The sequence below is a fragment of the Phalacrocorax aristotelis genome, chromosome 23 (genome assembly GCF_949628215.1).
Source record: "Phalacrocorax aristotelis chromosome 23, bGulAri2.1, whole genome shotgun sequence".
Lineage (NCBI taxonomy): Eukaryota > Metazoa > Chordata > Aves > Suliformes > Phalacrocoracidae > Phalacrocorax > Phalacrocorax aristotelis.
Window position 1 is genome coordinate 6881765 of NC_134298.1, and position 19201 is coordinate 6900965.

At 40.5% G+C, this 19201-nt stretch overlaps 2 protein-coding genes across 3 annotated transcripts; both read right to left on the minus strand.

Annotated features, from left to right (window-relative positions):
• Nucleotides 1–566: 566 nt before the first annotated feature.
• On the minus strand, nt 567–8753 carry KRT222 (keratin 222). Of its 2 annotated transcripts, none has more exons than XM_075117093.1 (6): nt 8583–8753; nt 6486–6614; nt 5499–5719; nt 4801–4877; nt 4513–4618; nt 567–3150 (listed from the first exon to the last, which is right to left on the minus strand). In XM_075117093.1, exons 1-6 carry the CDS (start codon nt 8676–8678, stop codon nt 2937–2939), a joined length of 843 nt encoding a protein of 280 aa, XP_074973194.1. In that variant the 5' UTR covers nt 8679–8753; the 3' UTR covers nt 567–2936. The 2 variants fall into 2 exon arrangements, with proteins under 2 accessions (XP_074973194.1, XP_074973195.1); XM_075117094.1 differs by having other exon boundaries at nt 8501–8626.
• A 6082-nt stretch (nt 8754–14835) lies between these two features.
• KRT12 (keratin 12) lies at nt 14836–18877 on the minus strand. Its single transcript, XM_075117095.1, has 8 exons — nt 18214–18877; nt 17527–17609; nt 17158–17314; nt 16708–16869; nt 16485–16610; nt 15897–16114; nt 15540–15622; nt 14836–15326 (listed from the first exon to the last, which is right to left on the minus strand). The coding sequence occupies exons 1-8, from the start codon at nt 18832–18834 to the stop codon at nt 15229–15231; spliced, it is 1548 nt and encodes a 515-aa protein (XP_074973196.1). The 5' UTR covers nt 18835–18877; the 3' UTR covers nt 14836–15228.
• Nucleotides 18878–19201: the final 324 nt, after the last annotated feature.

Sequence of the window (19201 nt, forward strand, 5' to 3'; positions counted from 1 at the left end):
ATGTACTGCCAGGGGAGAAAACATAGTTAAAGCCAGGATGCACACTTGAGCCAGGTCTAGAGTAGCAGCAGTTCTTAATGCAGCTACTGAAGTCAGTGTCAGGAAGTCTCCCAGGAAGAAAATAGCTTTGGACAGGTAAGAGTGGGCTGCTGGCAGAATGTCGTGTGTTAACAAAAACAGCTCTTAAACTGCAAACTTTTTTTTTTTTTTCTGTACAGCATCAGGTTTCATGACGGTAAAACCCTATAACTGGGTTTATGCCAGTTTTTCAAACTTCAGACAAGCTGTATGTGTTGTGAGCAGTTCAGTCTGGTGTTAAACAATGGCAACTGCTGTGGGTGGAACAAATTTCTCATGACAGGACAGCGCAGGATGAGCATGTGCTGTTGTTGGGGTCAGGGAGATGGCTTCAGGAACCGTGAGGTCAGGCCATTATACAGATGAAAAGACATATATGAATAATGTCAACATTATTTGCTAGTTACTTAGTATCCCAGATGATGTTTATTATAGATACACAGTAATTTTTCTCTTCTAAAGTAATTTGGAGGTTATGTTGCAAGGTGAAGTCGGGTACCTGTTCTGTGCTGGGCGAGGTTTCTGTCATGAAGGAAAAAAAATCTAGAGTTACGCTAGAGAAGATAATACCCCAAGAAGTACTGTAAGTCAGCAAATAAGCCAAACACCCCCTGGTTAAAGGAAAAAAATGTGTAAGATCATTCCCCTATTGTTTACTGTAGAGATGGCACTACCTCCCGTGTATTTGTATAGTGATTTTTGTATGCTTGTGCAGGCTCTTCCTGCATGAGGAAGTCTGCCTGAGCAGTTTTAAAGGTATATGTGTTAAGCTAACTTTCTGTTACGTATTTGCTTGCTAGGTATCCTTGCCTGTCAGCTTATCTTTCAGATTGTAACCTTTGTAAGCCAAATGGTGTCTTCTGTTCTTTCTTGTGTGCTACTTGGAACAAAGGACTTCAGCTCTGGTCAGGGCTAACAGATTTACCAGAAAAAGGGTAATTTTTGTAGCAGGAGGACACTCACATGTTACGATAAAGATTCTTAGGGAATTTGTGTCTTTCTAATTGTAGAGGAGAGCTTAGAAAACGCTTGGAGTGCTACAGATTTTCTTATCTACCTCTTTTATTTTGTATTTCTGTGTAATGTCTTTCCTTTTAAGGTATACACATTAAAACTCACAAAATATGCATGGGCAAACTCAATTTTAATATGTTTTTTATTGTAGTACTGTACTTTGGTAAATTCATATCCCTGTTTAAAGTGCCTTAAAGCAATTAAAACTTAGTTTAAATTCAAGTATTGTAAAATGTACAGAGTATAAGCACAAAAAAAAGCTGCATAGTGAAAATGCTAGAGCAGGCTAATACATTCAGGATGCCAAATACTCAAGTATTAACAACACAAGATCAGTATTAAGGTTAATGATAATGAGCCAGCTTCATACAGCAGATACAGAACTATGGGCAATATAAATGCATCGTTCTTACCATTAACAAAAGAAGCAGAACTTAACGCGGAAAGAATTTGTAGTATCGGTTTTTGTAACACATGCTGTAAGTAATAAGGCAAATACTGACACTTAAATTAATCCTTCGCATGCTGCTGTGAATCCAGCAAATAAGGTACGTGGTTTTTCTAGGTTCCGAGCCCCTGCAAACCCAGGGGTTTCGGTGAGAGTTTGTGACATCCACGCCTCTTAAAAATCCTCATAAACAATCGTTCTCATCTTAATACAACAATTTTGTTTGAATTTTTGTTTGAAATTTGCCTCATAACGTTATAAAGAAGTATGTCTGAGTTTGCATTTCTGTTTTTTCTGTGTACAGAATCAAGATCACCTCCTGCACTTTGTATTTGCCCGTAGCTACTTTGAGTAGCAGTGGGGGATGCTTATGGGTGTGTTAGAATTTTACCTTGAATATGTAGCCCTTATTTTGTCCATTTAGTACAAAGCTATAATAGTTGCACCCTGGCATAATGGTGACTTGTTAGGCATACTAGATCAAGAGCAAAGCTTACCTATAGGATTTGCCAGAAGAGGAATTGGTTGATAATATTTTAATTTGCATTGTTATAATACACAAAATTAATTAAATACCTGCATTAAAATGGTGGATTGACTCCTTAAATTTGAACAATTAAAGGGTATAATTTCACTTGCTAAGGCTAGGAAAGTTGTAGTACAGGTATGTGTGGACAAATAAGAGAATGATTGATTTTCAGTGGAAATTACTGCTTCAAAATCAGTGGAACAATATGGCTAAAATATTTTTGGTTCCTAACAATACTTTAAAAAATGTTTGTGTATTTATATAAGGGAAAGACATTTTTGCTCAGTCGTTGCCTAAAAAAAATAATTTAAAAACACCAGCCACTTTAAAAAAAATTCTTCGTTAATAGTTTATGTATTTTAAGAGCATCTTTGTATGTAATTTTTGCTGTTAGAAAGTGTTACTTTAAAATATATTTCAAGAAGTATGATAATCGTGATATAAATTATTACAAGGATTCATCAGTCATTATGTGTATGCAATATTGAATAATTAAGAGAATGAAATATGCAGCTCTCACTTCCAGAAAGAGAAGACAATTTCTCTTTTACAAAGGCAGAATATGTCAAAGTATAAAGTTACAGTTTAATTTTTGTAATATTTGGTGAAATTCTACAAAACAACAACAACAATGAGAAAATTAAAGGGCTGCACCCAGAGTATAAAACTAGAGGAAGTTAGGTTTCTTGGAATCTTATCTCCCTCGCTCCTCTCCCTTTCTTTTAAAAGACTTGTATGTTCTTATTGTATTCACCAAAGTACTTGGTAAGGTTTCGTAGTTGTAGCAAGACGGGAGGCCCTGTATGTCCATCTGCAGTTTATTTCCAGAGCCACTTGGAGATGAACTTGGGGTGAATTTGCTGTAGGTTAAGGTTTGATTGAAGGAATGCTGCAAGATCTCCTCATTACCAGCCTGACTTCAATGTCGGGAAGAGTTTTCTTCTTAGTATGTAAACATCCTTCGTCCGTTGCTGCTAGGTGGAGATCAAAGCGCAGTGAAACCGATTTTTTCCTTAAGCGAGGGTTGTCCTTAAAGAAAGATCCTTCCCATTCTTTAATGACTTCATCCACTTTTTCTGTCCTGAAAAAATAAAGCAAGTGTATTTATGATCCTTAAGGCAATGTGAATTATCTATCTTTAGGACTGCTTTTAAAATGTAGAGAGAAAGTGCATAATAAAGCATCAAGTTATTTAGATGGGCACTGGGACACTAGAATTTGTCCTTTTTTTCACAGGTTTATTCTCCAGAGTAGCTAAATAAAGGGTGAGGGTTTGTTATATTCTTGGTTTTGTACTTTGAAGTAGACATGGATTCACAGCCACTGCTGCAAACACATCAGGCAGTTTGTTTCCAAGGAGAAAGCTCGGAATCCAAGCTCCAAAACTTTGCAAGAAACCTCCGTGCTGTAGTGGGCAGGACAGAATTCCTGCATCTGAAAGCCTTCGAAATAGGGAGGAGAAAAGCTGAGTTGGGATCCAAACCTCAGAATGTAGATCAAGATTAAATGAAAAAAGAAGGGTAGAGGTAAAATACGGAGAATTGAAACCCCAGCTGATTCAATGATATTTAGGCACCTGAGTCCTCTTGATTTAATCCTCTAAGTATGTGCCAGGATCCAGATCTGAAAGTCCGACGCCGGGGGCCGTACTTGGGTAGAGTGAGCAGTGCCCAGCCGAGCAGCCCCGTGCGAATCGGACTGACTGTGCAAGGTGAGCAAAGCTCATGTGTGCAAATAAGCTTCAGGTGTGGAGTGTCTCTGGTGGACCGTATGACGGCATTAGTTTTTAATCTGAATTGCCATGTTTTCAACAGCTGATTACAGTTCAGTATTAGCGACATGGCACACTACGGTTTGTTTTGAATGTAACGTTCAGCGCTAGTCTACAAAAGAGCTTAAAGAGCAGCAGACAAAAAAAAGAATAAGGCAATTCAATACTATTAAAATAATTCAAGGTGAAAAATACATACTAACAGATTTTCACAAGCCTGTTTAGGAGCCAAGCTTTCCGTTCCCTCTTCGGTAATTGGTGAATGTAGGAGTTTCCAAATAGCAAGTTAGAGCAGCCAAGGCTGCATTTATGTGCATGAATATGCCCCAGAGGGACTTCACAAACATGGTATGAGCTCTTTTGCTTTCAACCTTAAGTAGATGAATTATTCATAGTTTCATTCTTAACAGAAATAGCAATTACAAATCAGAAGCATCATCATGATATTGTTAGCTTATGAAGTAGATGCTAATAAAGAGAGCTTTAAAATTTCATGTATTGTTAAAGCATGCCATTCGATATACCTTCAAGAACTGTCACTGTTATTCTGGAGCTTCTTGGTTCTATGGGCAGGATATAACATACTAAAGAAAGGAAAACTCAAAGCTACTGAAGTGCAATGCCCACCATTTACTCTCAATTGTTATTTTGTTAAATTCATGTTTATCTTACTGTACAGTGCCATGAGCTTCAGCGCTTTCCTTCGTAATATTTCCATCTAGGATTGCTTGTTTTGTGATCAGTTCCACCTTCTCACTTTCGTGCTTCTTTACACCATCTGTGAAAGAGAACGCAGATATACTAGGTGTGCGGGGTGTAAGGTCAGGACACAGGACCTAGAGGTGTTTTCCCTCCTGCTGCATTGGAAGGAGATCCTTTGTAATATCCAGCAATTTGTCAGTAGTCAGGAACCTCCTCTAGGGCTGCTATCCCCTAAGGGGAAAGTGGCTAAAAACTCACATGGAGGCAGCGTAAAGGCAATCTTGCTAGTGGTAGGCTTTTTGTCATCCTTCTGGTCAGGTATAGAGCAACGAAACCTGCAAAAGTAAAAATTATTAGAGTAATCTAATAATGTTGAATTACCTTAATCCAAAACTTGTCTTATGAACAGCTATGAAACATCTGAAAATATGAGAATCATGAGAAGTTCTGTTTGACTGTAGTAACTATTTGTTAGTATTTCTCATTCTGAGTATAGAAATGAAGAAAGTTACCAAAAATATCTGTGCAATTTCATGATTATTTTTGGACAGTCTTTAGGAAGTTTATTGTGTGCTAGGAAGAGTTATTGAATTTTACTAGTACTGAATTGCATGTATTTGCGCAGAGTTAGAAGCATTAAATGGGAAACTGACCCCCCTGTTTGGAATCTTCCTACACAAATGTGTGAGGTTCCTGGGCTGAAACCCTCTGTTTCTGTAGAAAGGACAGAGGGAGACAACATTCCACTGGCAGATTTCAGAGTCTGGCAAACATCATGGAGATATGCCGCTCCAGGAGTGTGGAATCAGTGAAGTTACAATGAAACCATTTCTGAGGATTTTATACTGTAATTTTTTAATGGTTGGTTCCTGTATTTACAATTCTGATGATTATTTCAATGAGAAGTTCTGAAATGGAAGATAAATATGAGCACTTCTTCTCTAAACAAGAAGTACCTGTTCTCTTCTTGCTCAAGCAGACTGCGATATGTCGCTATCTCCTCCTCCAGTTTCATCCTCGTGTTCAGGAGAATTTCATGCTCTTGAAGCTGTTTCTCAATGCCTCTTCTTACTTCCAGTAGCTCTTTCTCTAAGCATTCGATCTCAGCTTCTAAATTTTGTAGCTGCATGTGGTACTGCTGCTCTGTGGCACGCAGCGAGCGTTCCAAACCCTTTTCCTGTGAAATTTAACTCATATTTTAAGATTTGGAAGGCATATGTGTAAAGATGTTATACATACTTTTCGTTAACAATCTGTGTATTTTTACATCAGTTCTTCTAAGAATATTCTGTAGGAGCAGGAGTAAGCTTTCAAGATAATACTTTTGCTGAGAAATTTTCCGGTAAAATCTGTAATAGTTTAAGATGGGATAAAAAACCAGAGTCTTCTGTGGTACCAGCAATCCACTACCAGTGATTTTACAGATCTCTGATTCTACCTGTATGGTTAAAACAATGCCCAGCTCAGTACTGTGCGAAAACTGAGTGGTCTGTGTGCTCATGTAGCCTATCTGTGTTACTGCATTCAGTAAATTGCTGACATTTTTTCTCATGAAGGAATTGATAGATTTGGTCTGCACATTCAAAAGAAGTTACAAACCTGATGTGAGTTGGTGAGGCAGAACAACCGGCAACTTGAGGGAATAGCATGCAAATGTATGTTTGGCAGGTGTGAAAACATGAGAACACGTGTATATTGAATGGATCCTGAATCAAAAGATGCGATGCTCTGACATGTGAGCAAATGATGGGGTTTTTGCATGTTGGTTAGTGCTCTGTGTGAGGAGCTGAAAGTCCACTGCAAAGCTGTGCATTCCTGTGTTTGCTGTATGTCTGCTCTATAGTGCGTGTGATTGTTGCATAAACTGAATTTTGGAATAGCTTACATCAAGAAAAAAAATTATTTTTTCCAGGAGATTTCAAGTTTCATTTTATGGTGCTTACCACAGCGTGGAGAGACTCGATTTCGATCTGCATGTGGTGCCACTGCCGCCTCGCTTCACAGAGTTCTGCTCTGGCTGCCTTTAACGCTTCTGCGTCTTTGTCCATTCTTCTAATTGTAGCTTCTTCTAGCTACAAGGGGTATAAAAAGATAACAATATTTAAAAATATTCAAATAGTGAAAATAAAATAGATAAAGATCTCTAGTTGGAATTTTTTCAAGTCACGTAAATTTGTTAAAGCTAACAGTGATGATTAATATTTCACGTACCGTGTAGACAGGCAGCCCTTATCCTGCTGTGTTCGATGGGAAGTGGTTAGCCACATCTTTATCTGTAACGTATTTGTTGTAGAGGAGTTGCCATACAAATGAACCCCTTGTATTTAGACCTTTTTCACCTCTACAGGAAATGGGCTTCATGGAAATTTTTGCCTGATCTAGTCATTGACTAGATTTCAGATTGTCATTTGAGAGCAAGTACCTCCATTCACTTAAATTATGAATTTAAACACAAATAGCATCTTTATCCAAATCTACAGCTTTTCCTTGTCCTCTAAAGACAGGTTAGTTAAGATTTACCTATCATAGGAAGGAAAAAATTGGCACGTTCTCTGAGTATATGCTGTCACCCACCTTAAATTGACAATTCAGAAGTGAAGTGCCTGTCCTAAGCTTACTCTGGATCTAAAATACTATTTGAGATAATTTGCCATCCTTAAAGCTGAAGCTTATTCTTAGAAAAAAAGTAAATAGTCAAGCAAGGACTGTATTGTGTTTGCAAGAAAATGTGGGGTTGAGTTTTTTTTTTTAAATCCCATTGAAAGTATTTTTTTAAGCCAACCCTGAGCATGTGTGGGGTCATTATAGATTTGGGCTCATCATTGGTTTAGATAATATGTTCATGCATTTAACTTCCAGGATGATTGTTTGGCTTATGACAGTTATTTTTCTCTTTTTGATTCTGAGTTTTACTGCAAGTGGTGAAGATGCCATAAGCACTTGAAACCTTACATGCTCTTTTGCATATTTCACTGCTTTATGCAGGTCCTTATGGTGCCATCAACTCTAAGGAAATAAGCCCTTTAATTCAGGTCTGATGAAGCACGTAAAATAAGTTCCCCTGGCCCTGTAACACATTGGCCTATTATAATTACACCATGCCATCATTTTGGTGAAAAATCTAGATTTGGCTAATCTGCAGGTGAACACTCAATATTCTTTGCTTGCCCTTTTTTGCCTGGGTGCTGCAGAATTTATGTGACAAGATGACATCAATACACATTGGCTGCTTTGTGCAAAACACAAATTAAACTTGGCTTAACTGTCTAGTTTACGGCTGCCGTGTGCCATTGGATTACTGTGCAGATCAGCCAGACTGCAGCAGTAGTCTGGCCTGTGGTTAAAAAAAACCTCCAGAATTTCTGCAATACCGACAAAGTACAACAGGGTGATATAATACCTAATCTTCACCCTGAATTTCTTGACATTTGATGGCCAAAAATTGTTTTGCCATTTTATTTCAAAGTTCAGTTGAGTTGCAGAGATGTTTTGTATGTAAATCTGTAACAGTAGCATTGTGTGTGGGTAACATTTAATTGATCTGTATGAAAGAACAAATTATATTTGCTGAAGAGACATAGTTTTACTGTGAACAATATAAAATAGTTCTTGAAAAGGTACAGTTTTCTTTAATATAGGTGCTAAAAATAGTAAAGCTTTCTGTTTATAAACGGATTTGTTACATTGCCTTAGATTTTCAAGACGCTCTTTTCCTCTGGGATAACTAAACAGTGCTAGAGGCTACCATGTTACAGCACATGTCATCATTTTTTAAATCGCATTGCTATCACTGTTGCAGGTACAGCAAAACATCCAGATGAATTACACAGCATTCGCTCCATGTGAATTTCATACCCTAAGCAAAATCTACTTCCGTATCTTCTAGTTCACATCTTACTGCAGTAAAACCAAAATCCCTTCCCCAATAATATGCTGCATTGAAAAGCAAATACTGTACCTCATAGAGGCTGAGGGAGGAATTGTATAGACAGGGATTGTCTCCTTCCTCTGGAAGGTGCATGTCTGTATGAAGTCATTACCTGGGTCCTTGCTGAGGTGATGGTCTTTATCTGATTTCGGGTGATGAGCGTTTCATACTTTGCCCTGATCTCATTGAGGAGCTGGGACAGTTCCATTCTCCTCCCATCCTCCACCTTGGCTAGCGGAGCCTTATTGATAGGGTGAGCCGGCTGCTGCAGAGCCCCGGCTGCCTGCAGGGAGAGGGGCGAGAGAGAGAAGCTACGGGCGGGTTTTAAAGCTGCAGAGCTTCATTTCTGAGGAAGCACTGGAAGGTCAGAGGCGTCCAATCGTTTCTACAAGCACATTTAATAAAGCAAAGGTCTGTCATTTTCGCAGCGGCTCAAACAATGATTTCCAAATTATGTGCTGGAATGAATATATACAATGTCTTTATGTTTTTGTTACGCTATAACTGGGTTTTTTTATAACCTCAGAAACGTGAGGTTAAGAGATGCAAAGCAAAGGACAAAACTGCAGCTGCGGAGCACATGAGTGCAGTCGCAGAGGGGAAGGGAAGGGAGCAGCTTCCAGCAGTCAACCCATGTTGGTGGCAGTGCTGCTGCAGTGTGCCCACTGGGCAGCCGTGCAGCACTGGAGCGGCATGTTTGGGGATCTTACAGAATTTCCATCCCTGAATGTTTTTAAGACTCGGTGAGGGGAAGCCTCAGGTGGCTGACCTGACCTAGCGTTGGGGACTGCCCCATTCTGGAAAAGAGCTGGGCTCCTGAACATCCTCTCACCAACATTTCGGTGTTTTTATGGGCAGGCACACAAAAAGAGGGAGAGGAACTTTACCACTACTAGTGGTAAAGAATGCTTGTGCGCCTTGTGGTAGGGGGGTTGGTGTAAGAAGTGTCTGGTTTGTCTCTGGAGGTGTTTACGATACCTCTGCCCTGTGTCACTGTGTTCAGTTCACAGAATATGCAGGTTATTTAAGATTCTTATACCTTTCCTAACAGCTACCTGGGAGAAAGTAGAAGGTGTAGGTTGTCTGCTGTGCCGTATGTTCTGCAAATAGTTCTTCATTTCCTGGCTCACTGTAGCTGCTGTATGATCCCAGTGATCTTGTCTGCTAAGAACCGCTCTTACCTATTTTTCAAAGTTTTTTCAGTAACGTGCAGTACCAGACTTCTAGTAAAACATTCAGATTTCAGTAAAAAATAAAAATTCACTAAGTAGAATTCATTTTTAGGCTCCAAATAAGAATACACATTAGTACAATGAGAAAAAAAAGGCAGTAAACTTTTACAAGATACTAGTCTTTTTAGAAGTCAAAGTATTATACCACTTAAAAGTCTGCTTGTGTGCATAAGGCTTCCTTGTTCTCGCCTCTGTCTGCTGGCACGTGTAAAAGGATCCTCTGTTCTGATTTTATTTTTCTTAGCTGGCTGTTTTCAGCTGACCTGGACTGAGATGAGAATGTTTTGTTGTCCGCTCTCTTTCTACAAGTATCTTGATTATTCTAGTTTTATGTAGTTCTAAAGCCAAAACATTGACAGTATTTTTCATTGATGGTATGAGAACAGTCACGTAATAAAAACATTAGGAATCCATCAAACAAGTGTAAAATATGATACCTTAGGACAGCATAAGCATTAATGGGAAGAGCCTATGTATTTAAGCAAATAAGAACTTGAAATGTAATTTAAATTCTTCCTTTTTCTTTGCATTGCAATACTGATTGTTTACAGTTTGCTTTCAGTTCCCTGGGACTCAGAATGCCTTCTGTTTACATCAGGCAAAGTCAGGGCTGACTAGCATCAAGAAAATAATCCAGAAATGTGTAAGATTGAAATACAGTCTAGAGTTCTGCAGGGATATTGGCTTTGGTCCCACAAACCAAGCTTTATGCATCAACAAGCATCTATGGATGAATCTTTGTATTACCAGGAGCTAAACACTTGCCAGTTGATAAAAATTTTTAAAGCTTTTAAAAAACTACTTAGCACTAATGCTTTCTTTTCCCTTCTTTTTTTTCAGGTGTAGAGGGAACATCGGGCTAGGAGATCCCTGAAGACTGAGGTAAGTAGGTGTAAGTAATTATATCTTTACTAGGATTTATATAACATTGAATTCAAGCTACTCTCAGTGTTCATATTTTATTACAGATCATAGAATCGTAGTATTTTAGAATGTCCTGAGCTGGAAGGGACCCACAAGGATTACTGAGTCCAACTCCTGTCCCTTCACAGGACAGCCCCAAATTCACACCATGTCTCTGAGGGCCGTGTCCAAGCGTTTCTGGAATATCGCCAGGCTGGTGCTGTGATGCCTCCCTGGGGAGCCTGTTCCAGTGCTTCACCACTCTCTGGGGGAAGAACCTTTCCTAATATTCAACCTAACCCCCCCCAGCACATCTCCCTGCCACCCCCTCGGGTCCTGGCGTTGATCACCAGAGACAAGAGATCAGTGCCTGCCCCTCCTCCTGCCCTTGGGAGGAAGCTGCAGAGCGCCATGAGGGCTGCTCTTGGCCTCCTCTGCTCCAGCTGAACAGACCAAGGGACTTCATCTGCTCCTCATACGGCTTCCCCTCTAAACCCTTCCGCAACTCCATGGCCTCCCCCGGACACTCTCCAGTAGCTTTATACCCTTAATGTACTGTGATGTCCAACACTGCACCCAGCACTCAAGGTGGGGCCGCCCCAGCGCGGAGCAGAGCGGGACAATCCCCTCCCTTGCCCAGCTGCAATGCAGGGCTCGATGCCCCCCAGGGCACGGTTGCCCTCTTGGCTGCCAGGGCACGCTGGTGGCTCGTGTTCAACTTGCCATGGACCAGAACCCCCAGGTCCCTCCCTGCAGAGCTGCTCCCCAGGCTGGCTGTACACCCATGGCTGCCGAGCCCCAGGGGCAAAATCCAGCACTTCCCTTGTTCAACTTCATATGGTTGGTGATTGCCCAGCTCTCCAGTCTGTCCAGATCTTTCTGCAGTGCCTCTCTGCCCTTGAGAGTGTCAACAGCTCCTCCCGTTTTGTGTCATCAACAAACTTAATTAGTATTCCTTCCAGTCCTGCATCCAAGTAATTTACAAAGACGTTAAAAGAGTACCGGCCCCAAGATGGATCCCTGTGGAACCCTGCTAGTGACTGGCCACCAGCCCAATGTCACCCCATTTACTATGAGCCTGGCCCATCAGCCAATTGCTCACCCACTGCATTACATGTTTATCCAGCTGTGTGCTGGACATTTTGTCCAGGAGGAGACTATGAGAGACAGTATCGAAAGCTTTACTGAAATCCAAAAAGATCACATCGACTGGCTTCCCTTGGCCAGCTAGGTGGGTAACCTTGTCATAGAAGGAAATCAAATTTGTTAGGCAGGACTTTCCCATCGTCAACCCAAGCTGGCTGGGACCAATGACTGCATTGTCTTTCAGGTGTTTTTCAGTAACTCCCAAAATAATCTTCACCATGATTTTACCAGGCACAGCAGTGAGACTGATGGGCCAGTAGTTACTGGGGTCATCCCTGTTGCCCTTCTTGAAGACTGGGACAACGTTTGTCAGCTTCCAGTCGACTGGGACCTCTCCAGATTCCCAAGAGCATTGAAAAATCATTGAGGGAGGCCTTGCTATGACATCAGCCAGCTCTTTAAATACCCTTGGATGAATCCTATCAGGCCCCATCGACTTACAGGGATCCAGCTGGAGCAGCAAGTCCTGCACAAGTTCAGGGTTGATGGGGAGTTTATCATTCCCACAGTCATGGTTCACTAGCCAAGGGCTCTGGGCATCCCTAAGTCCACCATCGGTGTTGCCACCAAGGCAAAGAAAGCCTTAAATGTCTCTGCTTTGTCTCTGTCCCTGTTTGTGAGGTGACCATGCTCATCAAGCAATGGGCCAATGTTATTTCTAGCCTGCCTTTTTCTATTAACATATTTTGAAAATCACTTTTTAATGCCTCTCACAGTATGGGCCAGCTTAACTCTGAGCTTTGGCCGCACGAATTTCCTCCCTGCAGTGGTGAACAGCACCTCTGTAGTCTTCCCATGTCACCTGACTTCGCTTCCACTGGCCATATACTTTTCTTTTTTTGCCTTATTTCTAGAAGAATATCCTGGGCAGCCAAGCTGGCCTTTTGCCTTGCCCCCTTGATGCCCTACACTTTGGGGTTGCCTGCTCCTGTGCTCTTAGGAGGTGGTACTTAAAAAGCGACCAGCACTGATGGACCCCAGCACCTTCGAAAGCTTTTCCCCAGGGCACCTTACTAAACAGTTCCCTGAGCAACCTGACATCTGCTCTCCTCACACCCAGAGTTCAGGCCTTGCTGGCAGCTTTCCTCCTCTTACCATGGATTTTAAACCTGGCTACTTCATGGTAGCTGTGACCAGGCAGCCACCGATCACCACTCCACCCACGCGGCCCTCTCTGTTAGTAAGCAACAAATCAAGGAAGGCACCTTTCCTGGTCAGTTCCCTTAGTACCAAGAAATTATCGTCCAGATGTTTAGGAATCCTCAGGACCTGTTAGTCCCAGCTGTGCGGTATTCCCAGCTGACATCTGGCAAGTTGAAGTCCCCCGTAAGGACAAGGGCGGATGTTGGATTTTAGTCAACTTTGTAGTTCAGATACTGGGCGTCAATTATTTGGGTTCTGTGATACAGTATGATAATGCCACAGTGATTGCGGACTGCTTCGGTTTACCACTGTTGCTTTCCCAAAGACAATAGCTAGAGCAGCTTCTACATTTTACAGATGTCAAAGCCGCACCCATGGCAATTCTCAGTTGTCTTTATATCATAATGTTAAATTCAGCTTAGTGTGCATGTAGGCAAACTGCATGATTATTCAGTGGAAATCTGCCTTGAATGAGGTAGGGAATACTGATTTCACAGCAATCACAGTTGCAGTCCTTGAGGTATGCACGTTATTTCATATGCTTTGCATACACTTGTACCGAAAGTATATGTGTCTTTGGAGGAAGACCAGAGAGATGCATTTTTCTTTTCAAAATGGAGATGATGTCAATAATGGGGAAAATAATATGGTTTCAGGTTTTCTACATACGGGAAACCATTATGGACAGGCAAGAAAGATGATGAATGCTGTCCTGTCTTAGGAAGAGAAAAAATTTCCTTCAATCTGTATTCTGACAATTTCTCTATAATAGTCCAGCTACATAAACAACCTCAATTCATCTATTTCTGATAGAATTATTTTAATTTATGTTGTAATTATTTTAATTTTTAAAATGTAATCTGCAACAGTAAAAATCTTACTGCAATGCATCGCATGTAGTAAGATTCTTTGCATTTATTTGTCAGTACTGCTTTTAAAGGGGAAAAATAACGAGGTACACTTGTGTTCCGTGCCTTTAGAGAGGAAGTTACTGCCTTAAACTGTTGAAGATGGTGCATTTACTCAAGAGGTTTTCAAGCTCTTCCCACTTTGTAATGGCATATATAGAAGATTCTTCTATTTCATTCCTTTGGGTTATTTATCACAGTGCCTTTTGTTTAACTGACTGCATTTTAGATGTTGTGGTTCTACTGTGCCGATTTAGTTGTTTGATTATTGTTTAATTACCCTGGCTTTCATTGGTTCCAAGCAGGAGGCATAAAAAATGCTACAAAAGGCAGAATGGAGGCACAGTACGAAATCTGCACTCCCGTTAAAATTTTAGTTTGGGTCAAATGTTTAAGGCATGTGATAGAATGTGCAGAACATTTGTATTCCAGAGATGCAGTAACCTACCTGTAGGAGGTCACAGTAACTTCCTTGTCTTCTCTGAGAATCACACAAAAAATCATCAACATTTTGGCTGAAGAACAAAGGCTCCGGTGTGAGTTGTAAGGGGACTCTATTTTGGTTCTTCATTTTGTTTTGGATGAGATTCCTTGAAATAGTTTGTTTGAGCTAGACATCCGGAAGCCAAATTCAGGATGTGAAAGATCATATTGTGCTCCCACCAGGCGGCACTCCGGGACGTGGAACCAGTGCTGCGTGGAACCAGCGCTGCATGGCTGGGGTCGCTGCCTGCCTCGAGGCCTGGGTAGCCCTGCTTTTCCACTGCAGCTGCAGACTACACAATGTGTTCTGTTTGCAAAACCTTCTCTCTTAAATTGATAGCTTTAAATTATAAGTTAGCAAGTATTCCTTTAATCCCACATTTAAACAGGTTTTTTTAAACATGTGCATGTTCTAGCATTGGATTAGTTTCTCTAAATTGATGGGGGGTACTATACCACACACAGGGCCTACAGTAAAACAGGATACCTGACAAAATGGCAGATCAGGAGCAGCAGTCCTAAATGAAGAATAAAGGGAGGCTAACATCTTAAAGCTTGCTGAGTCCTTTTTATTAGTAAAGAAAACTAGAAAATGAGCTTAGAATAGCAAAATGATTTTCTCTATTAATTATTAAAAATTATAAACCCCCATATCTAATTAAATGCGTAATGTGTACACCATATTTCTAGTTACTGAACAAAGAATTGATGATATATTTAAAGAACACCATGAATATAATACTGGTAATACCAATAGACCGAAGCAGAAAATAGATCGCATGCTGGCTAAGAATGAAAATGCAGGCTTTGTTTTGTGTAAAAGAATCTTAGTAAAAAGCCATCCTATTTTTATCACTTCATACAAAAGAACAAAATTATTTCTCCATTTTGGCTTTGAAAACAACATGGAGTGACCAGATGCTTTGCAGTATCAGACCGTGCCTTATATCTTCTCTTCAACTTCCTTAACATGGCATGCAACAACTTTTCCATCTACCACTTCTTCAACAATTGTCTTGATCTTTCTAGTTTTGGTAGGATCTAAACATCGTAAACAAGACAAAAAAGATATTTATAAAAGTGTTAAAAATTATAAAACAGAGCAGCACGCATACACGAATAGTTACATCCTCTTCCTTTCAGATTCACTTCCTGTTATGAAGTCTAAGATGCAGTTAAACAGAGTAACATGTATTATTTAATTTATAAGAATGATTTTAGAAACAAAATTTTATTCAGTCGAGATCTACCTACCCTGAGAAGAATCCAGTGATTGTGTTTGTGATTTGGACTCTGTCAGGGATGAACTTTCAAGTGTAACTCCCTGTCCTGCGCTCCTAGAAGTGAACCAGAGACACACAATATTGCAGAAAGTTTGTCAGGATCAGGAGAAATTCCCTTTTCATGTCGGCATTGATAGATTATTGTAAATTCTGAGCAGAATGGTTCATTCTCCTCAGATAGTGTACTACTGTATTATTTCAGAATCACTGCATGTGCCTTACTGCCTTTTGGTGAATGTATCCCTTGCTTTTACCTTGTTTTTCCTGGAAAGGATATTGCTACACAAAATAAATCAAAGGAGGTATCTTATCGAAATTAGTTACTTACACAAACTCGCCATCCAGCAAGCGACGATAGGTTTCAATCTCCATTTCCAGGCGAGTCTTGATGTCTAGAAGCTGTTGATACTCTGCATTCTGGCGCTCCATATCAGCCCTGACCTGGAAGAGCTGAGTCTCCAGGTTCCCAATCTGAAGCTGCATTTGTGAAAGCTGAGCACAGTAACCTCCTTCTGTTTCTGCTAAAGTATCTTCAAGGGATTTTTTCTGTGTAAGAAAGATATTAAATAATCTCTGATTGATGAAAAAAAAATCTTTACAAAGGCAAACCCAACTGAAATAGTTTAATGGGAGTAACTATAGCCTCATTACTTAGTTTTATTTTTTTTCATGAAGTGCCAGTTTGACAACTGGCCTTTGCTGCTTCACTGAACGTGAACATAAAAGTTCATCTGCTTTATAACTTGCTACTTGTAACTCAGTTGTATATATTAGTGCTATTTAGGAGCTAAAAGAATGCAGGATTCAACAGGAAATAAATGCAGATCATAAATCCTATAGATTAGCGTACGATCTAGCAACACTTTTGAAGTTGGAAAATTTACTCTTACTACTTAGCAGCTTCCTTAGAACATACCATGGCAAGCTGAGATTGTAGTTCAATTTCCAAGCTCTGGAGAGTCCGCTTTAAATCTGTGATCTCACTCCTCCCTGACTGAAGCTGCTCAGCATTGGTGGAGATTTCCCTTTTCAGCTCCCCACTCTGAAATGACAAGGAAGAACAGAGTGTAATTTTACTGTTCCAAATATTTACCTCATTTTACGTGCATTTTGCTGAATTTGCTATCTCTGGTTGTTACTTTTTCATTGAACCATGCTTCGGCCTCTTTACGATTTTGCTCAGCAATGGCTTCGTACTGTCCCCTCATGTCATTCAAAAGCTTGGTCAGGTCAGTTCCTGGAGCAGCATCCATTTCAACGCTGACTTGGCCAAATGCACTGCTTTGGATGCCCTGAAGCTCCTGGAGAGATTTAAAATAAAGAAAAGTTTCTCTTAATAAAAGGCAAAATGGCTCTACCAAAAATATATGTAATGAAATATATGTGATGTAAATTCTGTTTCAACAAGAATCTGTAGCTTGTGTGCATATTTCTTTCTCTGTTTCACTTAGTAGTAGACTCAAAACAGAATAGCAAACAAAACAAATAATAAACCCAAGGAAGGCCTACTGGCATAAATAAGGGAATAATTTGATATTTCATAATTCCATCTGCCTTATTATGAATTCACAAAGGAAAAAAAAAAGTACCTCTTCATGATTCTTCTTGAGATAAGCCAGTTCTTCGTTCAGGCTTTCGATCTGCATCTCCAAATCAGCTCTCGTCAAGGTCAGCTCATCAAGAACCCTGCGTAGACCATTGATGTCAGCTTCCACACTCTGGCGAAGAGCCACTTCATTCTCATATCTGTAGTAAAGTAAATAAACATGATTTTTACACATGGTTAATGAGGTCAAATGCAACATATTGCTATGTACTTATATACTTTCAATATGAAATTTTAATACATATAATTACTATAATATTGATTATTAATTACTTAAAGTATTTTACAAGGAGAATATTAGTAAGTGCTTAAAATATTAGTAAGTGCTTTTGTAACATTAAGATATACTTACTTCAGTCTGAAATCGTCAGCAGCCAGTCTGGCATTATCGACCTGCAAAATGATTCTTGCGTTGTCGATGGTTGCATTAATGATCTGGAATACAAACAATGTTCAGAGAATGATTTTATAGCCCAATGGCTCTGCAGCTCAATACAGCTAGTTACATAACTGTAATCCTAAATATGTTTATAGTAGTAAATGCAATTTGTTAGACTCTTGTATAATTTACTATGAAAATATATAGGACAGATTTTCAGCTTCTGCAAATCGGCATGCTTCCCTTCATGGTAGAACACCGGTTCGCATTCTGTGACTAGAGAGTTTATAACCCAAAGACCTTGCCAGGTAGTCCTGTCTGAGTCAGGAACTGAATTTGTGAGGTAACAGATACGAAGCTTACTAAAATGTAACTTTCCAATTCACAAGTGTTTGTAGAACTGGATTCCATCACTGCCTTCTCCTTTATTCACATTAGACCAGGTCACACAGCATTGTGTGATACAGCTACAGAACTGCTGTTAGTATACAAGAAAAATTCAACACCTGATACCAGTGCAGTGTGACAGCAGTTATTACAAGTGTCAGTACTGTAGAACAAATTCGCTCTTGGTGTCTGAAAGGAATTTGTTAATTTCATCCAAAATATTATTAGGTGAAATAGAAATGTAAAGATACATCAAGTACATTGTTTTGCTACCTTGTTTCGAAGATCTTCAATTATCGGATAATATTTACTATAGTCATTCCCAGGACCAGGGATACCAGCGCCGGGGCCGTTTTTCTCATACCACTCGCGGATTTTGCACTCCAACTCAGTATTGGCGTCCTCCAGAGCTCGTACTTTGTCCAGATAAGCAGCCAGGCGGTCATTGAGGTTCTGCATAGTTTCCTTCTTTGAGCCAGAAAGAAGGCCACCATCCCCAGCACCAGCAGTGCCAAAACCACCTCCAAAACCAGGTCCTGAGCCACCACCAAAGCCACCTCCAAAACCTGTGCCTGAGCTGCTGCCAAAACCACTTCCTAAACCTCCACCAAAAGCACTGCCTAAGCTGCTTCCGTAGCTACCCGCTAAACCACTAGCAAAGCCTCCACCAAAGCCACTGCTTAAGCTGCTCCCAAAACCCCCACTGAAGCCAGAGCCTGAACCAAGCATAGAAGCAGCACCAAAGCGCCCACCAGATCCACCACCAAAGCCCAGTCCATTGCCACTAAAGCCTCCTCCACCGCTAGAAGCAGACATTCTCAGAGACCCCCCGCCAAGCCCACTCCGAGAAGAGAATTGCCGGGATCCACCACTTGTGCGCACAGAAAGGGCCATGGTGCTCGAGGCGCCCTGCTGCGAACGCGAAGCGTACAACACTGAGCGAGGCAGCTGAGAGGACAGTCTAACCTTATATAGGGGAGGCAGTGGGTGTTTCAGTAGGAGTCCCCACCTCCTCGGAAGATCTTTAATTCCTTTTCTCTCCCTCATTTGGGTGGGGGACTCGGGTTAGTATGTCCCAACCAAAGTAAATGATACATGCCAATCTACATTGCCAAGGGGAGTGGAAATCTGGTGCCCTTGAGGTATTTGCTGTGTGAGGGGTAATGGGTGGAGTAGAGTTAAGACATCACGATAATATTTTGCCATGTGCAACGGAGCACAAAAAATTCTTTTCGCATTTAAATCCTTCCTAAATAATTTT